General features: G+C 41.3%; 1 protein-coding gene across 1 annotated transcript; it reads left to right on the forward strand.

The window, feature by feature from the left end:
- The first annotated feature begins 206 nt into the window (after positions 1 to 206).
- LOC118228218 (cytochrome P450 1A1-like) lies at positions 207 to 5,822 on the forward strand. The gene is made up of 7 exons (XM_035419563.1): positions 207 to 339; positions 1,177 to 2,080; positions 2,189 to 2,315; positions 2,520 to 2,609; positions 3,269 to 3,392; positions 3,700 to 3,786; positions 3,916 to 5,822. Exons 2-7 carry the CDS (start codon positions 1,241 to 1,243, stop codon positions 4,211 to 4,213), a joined length of 1,566 nt encoding a protein of 521 aa, XP_035275454.1. The 5' UTR covers positions 207 to 339; positions 1,177 to 1,240; the 3' UTR covers positions 4,214 to 5,822.
- Positions 5,823 to 6,162: the final 340 nt, after the last annotated feature.

Raw genomic sequence — 6,162 nt, forward strand, 5'->3', positions numbered from 1 at the left:
TATCCGTAGTTTTTACAGCCCGCGTATCTCTTTCATTATCTTTACCTAAGTTTTTTTATTCTCTGTAATTACCCTTCTAGCTTAAACATTCCCTTGCTGCGCCGCGGGGCGTCCAAATACTGAGAAATAACTGGTTACGTCAGTCAGACTGCAGGCCAATAGAACCGAGAGGCACTCTATAAAAGAAACGTCCATCCCCTGGCTAATTCACTCCTCAAGGAGAAAACGGTAGAAGAACAGACGAAATTTATTTTTTCTGCAATACTCTTCCTTCGGTGGATACACAGTTTACTATTTCTCCGACACTTGTGATCTCATATCACTGCTGCATTATTGAAGGTAAATGTTGTTCTAAACTTAGTTTGTAATAATAAGCAATGCTTTATTGATGTGAATGTTTAAGTATAGGTGCCTAATGGTGAATCTACACAAACAATGATAATATAATCCAGATTTCGACATGCAAGCATTCCTGTTAACATACATTTTTTATACTGCTCTCAGAAAAAGGACCGTACAAGTGCTCTAACAGAGAGCTCCATTGAGCTATTTCTAATATGGGAAAAATGCTATTTCAAAGATGTTGGATATTCACGGGAAGGTCTATACAATTTAAACAATCAAAAAAGGGCAGGTGGAATAAGGTTTGCAGTAGCTAATTATCTCGCGTGCACAAATTGCAACTCGTGCTATAAACGGAAAACACCTATACCGGCTTCTCAAAAGGCATTTAGTATTATTTATCCTGGCACATGCAATCATGTGTTCACGGCAGTGTCTTGCAGAGTGCGCTAAATGTACAGAGTACAATGCTTGGAAATTATGCAACAAGTTGGTTGTGGAATGAAGTCTGGATATGGAGGCACTGACATATACTTAAACGTAGATCTACGACTACATCTGCCAATTTGCATTTCAGAATTGAATTCATCCCTTTTGTTAATTTACTCATTAAATATTTTTTTTTTTATCAGAGTGGCAACTGAAAGTGAATAATGCACTCAATGATTGCACCTCCCACAGTAATGTAATCAATTCCATTCATGCTGAAACAAGATTCTGGCAAAGAAACACAGGAGCAAGGTTGATTCATGCATTTAGAAACCTAGGCTGTTGTTTTCCCTGATCTTGCTTTTTGTTTCTCAGTTTAATTCAGTTTTTTTCCCACCTGAACAGGTATTCCTTAAGTGTGCAACCTGAAGTTCCCTCTTGTCTGCTGAAAAAACAAAGCAACCCTAAAATGGCACTGATGGTTCTACCCTTGGTGGGTCCTGTCTCGGTGTCAGAGAGCCTGTTGGCCATGGCAACAGTATGTATAGTGTACCTACTGATGCGGCTCCTGCGCTCAGATATTCCAGAGGGGCTGCAGCGTTTGCCGGGGCCTAAGCCACTCCCCATCATTGGAAATGTGCTGGACGTGGGTGCCAACCCACACCTTAGCTTGACTGCCATGAGTGAGCGTTTTGGCCAAGTTTACCAGATTCAGATCGGCATGCGCCCCGTGGTGGTCTTGAATGGGAGCGAAACAATCCGGCAGGCACTGATCAAGCAAGGGGAAGAGTTCGCCAGCCGGCCAGACCTTTACAGCTTCCAGTTCATCAACAATGGCAAGAGTCTGGCCTTCAGCAGCGACCAGGCTGGGGTGTGGCGCACCCGACGCAAGCTGGCATTGAATGCCCTGCGCTCCTTCTCCACCATCAAGGGCAGTGACTTGGGCTACTCCTGTGTCCTGGAGGAGCATGTCTGCAAGGAGGGTGAGTACCTGGTGAAGCAGCTTAGCAACGTCACGGAGGCCAGTGGCAGCTTCGACCCCTTCCGCCACATTGTGGTGTCGGTGGCCAACGTCATCTGCGGCATGTGCTTCGGGCGGCGCTACAACCACGATGACCAGGAACTCCTGAGTTTTGTGAACCTGAGTGACGAGTTTGGACAGGTGGCGGGCAGTGGCAATCCTGCAGACTTCATCCCCTTCCTTCGCTTCCTGCCCAGCCGGACTATGAAAACCTTCATGGAAATCAATGCTCGCTTCAACGCCTTTGTGCAGAAGATTGTTACAGAGCACTACAGAACCTTTGACAAGGTTGGTGTTGATGTACTCCTGTATACATTTTCTCATTAGCATTATGATATATTCAATACTATCTATGTTCCCAGGTGGTAATTTTTGTCTGAATTTTCTCCCTTCTAGAATAATATCCGTGACATCACAGACTCCCTCATCGATCACTGTGAGGACAGAAAACTGGATGAGAACTCCAATGTCCAAGTCTCTGATGAGAAGATTGTTGGCATTGTTAATGATCTCTTTGGAGCTGGTATGTAAACAAACTCACTTGATCTATTGTTAATGTATGGTGAAAATTCTAGTGATTAATTACTGAGCCAGTGATTACATATTGAGCCAATGGTGTTTATTGTGTTTATTATGTGATCTGTGCCACACTTATAAACACATACATAATGGAGAACTACCAGGTTTTAAAGGAATTGAGAGTTAACCAGTCTTCTCCTTCCCTCAGGATTCGATACCATCAGCACTGCTTTGTCATGGGCTGTTGTGTACCTGGTTGCATACCCTGAAATCCAGGAGAAACTCCACCAAGAAATGAGTGAGTAAAACTTTCTCAGTGTTGTATCCAATTCCCACCCAAATCTGGAAGGTCCAATTGTCTGCAACTGCAGCCGCGTTCCATGCATGAACCACCCTGCTGATTTGGGAGAGCTGGGACATCCTCTGAAACACATGCTGTCCATGGCCTGCTTCTTTTCGCATCGCAGACCATAGCTAAGCTCACACAGTTGTTTCAGAGGAAGTCCTTTCATATGTGGCTTTGGCATACAGTCATATGAGTGCCCTTATTAGCCAGTGGGAGTCACCCAAGAGATGTAGATCCCTATCTGACTGAACCGTCCATATCCTGGGTGAGGCAGGCGCCAATTGCGCATCGCCCAGTGGAGCTATCGGCCACAGTCGGCACTGGCATGGTCCAGATTTTATCCAAGGCCATGAGGCTTATTCATGAAAGACAGCAAGATGCATTAACCAAACGAGCCATCCAACAGCCTATCTTTTTATATTCTAATAAACTTAACATAACTTTCTGATCACATTTACATTTCTAAGACCTGTATATTCTGTCCTTACCTTAGGCTGGATGTAAAGTGTCTACCAAACTGAACCATTTCCCAATGCAGATCTTGTCTTTTTGGTGACTTAATAATATTGCATGTTCACATGTGTATTGTGCCTTGCTATGTCAATCTGCAGAGGACAGTGTGGGACTGGAGCGTACTCCACTTCTCTCTGACAAAGCCAACCTACCTTTACTGGAAGCTTTTATCTTGGAACTATTCCGACATTCTTCCTTCCTGCCCTTCACTATCCCACATTGGTAAGTGATACCTACTCAAAGTATGTCATACTTCTGTCCAGAAATCTACTCATCATTGAGGGTTATCTACATTTTAATGGACAGCTTCTATGTATTTGTAGGGTATCTTCCATTTTAAGATCTCACACTGCACTGGCATGTATGAGCTATATTTTCCACATCTTAAGCTGCTAAACATTGTCTGAAGGCAATACTTGACTCAGATCCCTCCCTTATTTACAACTATATAATGATGTAGGAATAAGAAGCAACTGAGTCTGGTTTGTTATATTATATTAAAGTCTTTCTTCATCGTCTGTCTTTTCAGCACCACTAAAGACACCGCACTGAATGGATACTTCATCCCCAAGGACACCTGTGTCTTCATCAATCAGTGGCAGGTGAACCATGACCCGTAAGTTTTTGTTTATCATTCTACATAATCACTCACTATTTTCAGAAGCATTTGATTCTAATTGGAATTACAGGAGCAGAAAGATCAGTCTTTCAGACAGTTCACCCCTTTACCTCCTGTTTATTGCAGTGCATTGTGGAAGGACCCTTCCTCTTTTAGCCCCGAGCGTTTCCTGAATGCCGACGGCATTACTGTCAATAAGATGGATGCAGAGAAGGTGATGATTTTTGGGATGGGGAAGCGGCGCTGCATCGGTGAGGCCATCGGGCGTACAGAGGTCTTCCTCTTCCTGGCCATCCTGGTCCAGAAGCTGCGCTTCCATGAACTGCCTGGGCACCCATTAGACTTGACCCCTGAGTACGGGCTCACCATGAAGCACAAACGGTGCCAGCTGCGTGCCAGCTTACGGGTCCAGGAGCAGAACTGAGGAGTGTCCCGTTGTTGTGCGCGCACAATTCAGTTTAAGTTATATTCATTGTCCTGAAGTATTTTTAAGATATGAATCCAGGGCAGGTTAAAGAAGAAAAGTGTAACAGGGTACACATCTCTTTTTGGAGTGGCCAGCACCTAATTTCACTGCTTCACTCTTATCCCCTTTAGACATGGTATTTTGTCCAGTCTGTGTAGAAGGGTTGTCAAGAAAAGGGAAACCTAATCCAGAAAGCAGGGAAAGGTAAATGCGACCACATACCTGATATTAATAGGTAATGGCAATCCAGCAAAGGGTAGGAAGCCATTAGAAATGTAGCAGGTGCCCTACAAAGGCAACAAAACATCACAGGTTAATATCAGCTAATAAACATTCATTTAAATTTACATATCATATGGCATATGATCTGATTTATGTTTTTGGCATTTAACAGATGGTATTAAGTAAGAAGAAATATTGCCACCTTCAAATACAAGTGCCTTTTTGTCATACAGTACCATACAGTAAATGAAATGTAGCCACTGCAGTTTTGAAATCATAACCTTCTACATAAAGCTTTTCTCAATTAGAGACAGTCGTAGCATAAACTGGTAAGGTGCTAGCATTAGCCGTAACACTTATAGAAATGAATGATAGCAACAATGAGCAAATCTTCCATCCATTGGTAATGGCCATGTTATAGGTTATGGCGAATTTTGCTACAGTCTAGAGTGCTCAGCCTGTTACCGGCTGAAAAAATGAATGGAAGTCAATTAGGAACGTTGTTAAGGAAGCTACTTAAACCTTGATAACAACGATTGTAAATCTTTTATTCACATTATTTCTTTTTTATACATGAAAAACATGTCTGCCTCAATGTATGATGAACCATGGGGCATGACAACTTATATTTATCCAGCTAAAAAAGCAGTTTTGACATCATGTTCCACTTCTGGTGCTGAAACATTTTACAACAAAAGTCCACAACATACAGCATCTCATTTTATCTGAGTTAGGACCTGAGCTGAAAAGTGCAACAATTGTTGTAAAGTGCTAAGCTAGCGCTACTGAATGGCATTACGCCGTCATCCACTGTATCTGCTCTTATCTCTGATTAAAGTCATTTTACTGAGTTCACCTGTCGAAAGTGGATTAAAAGCAACAAAGCTATTTTGCCTTTTTTGGCTTTTATCCCAAAATGTGACTTCTATTGCCTATGTTTATATTTCTGGTGATACTGATTGATAGAGATTTCTGTGTTTTATTTGAAATGTTATTTGTACAGTGTGTTATGAAAGTGGTTTAGGAGGATGTATTTTACAATGATTCTCTCTGATTTACAAGATCACTGTTTGATTTACAGTGTTAACACTGGCAATTGTTCTCTGTCATAAACTTAGTTTGTAGTTTATAGGCATGTCATCTTGACAAGGCAATGAAGGAATTTGTTACATTTATAGTGGAACTTCGAAGAACAAAAACAACATATGATCAATTATCAAATTGTGTAAACAAGCTCTTACTATCTGTTGGTGTATTTATGTGTATTGTTTGATGAAAGGAATGGCATTCTCTAATGCATATACAGTATGCATCTCTGTGAGATACTAAAAATATGTGGTTAAAATCCTGTCTCTTCGTTTTTCTTTTCATTATCATTAATTCTAAGAGTACAGGTAAATTCAGTAACAAATCACATTCTTCATAAAATGCTATAATAAAAACACTGATATACATTTCTCAAATACTCGTTTGGAATGTACTTTTATTTGATATCCTAAAAAGATTCTTGACCAACAGATTCTCCTTTCTTCCTATGTTCAACCGAATTCATCAACTCCATTTCAGTTCACTTGAAAATTTCTACACGTATTTTAATTTATTTCGTTTTATGATATGCAGGTAACGTCCTGAAAACAACCTGGTTTTGCTCCCCCACCGAAAATGTTGTTTTAAATACGCAGAAC

Source organism: Anguilla anguilla, chromosome 5 (assembly GCF_013347855.1).
Source record: "Anguilla anguilla isolate fAngAng1 chromosome 5, fAngAng1.pri, whole genome shotgun sequence".
Lineage (NCBI taxonomy): Eukaryota > Metazoa > Chordata > Actinopteri > Anguilliformes > Anguillidae > Anguilla > Anguilla anguilla.

Excerpts from the sequence above, each read along its gene's own strand:
- LOC118228218 (XM_035419563.1), top strand. The coding sequence starts at position 1,241 with ATGGCACTGATGGTTCTACCCTTGGTGGGTCCTGTCTCGGTGTCAGAG. Across the intron at positions 3,393-3,699 it reads CCCTTCACTATCCCACATTG|CACCACTAAAGACACCGCAC; the intron begins GTAAGTGATACC and ends CTGTCTTTTCAG. Across the intron at positions 3,787-3,915 it reads TGGCAGGTGAACCATGACCC|TGCATTGTGGAAGGACCCTT; the intron begins GTAAGTTTTTGT and ends TGTTTATTGCAG.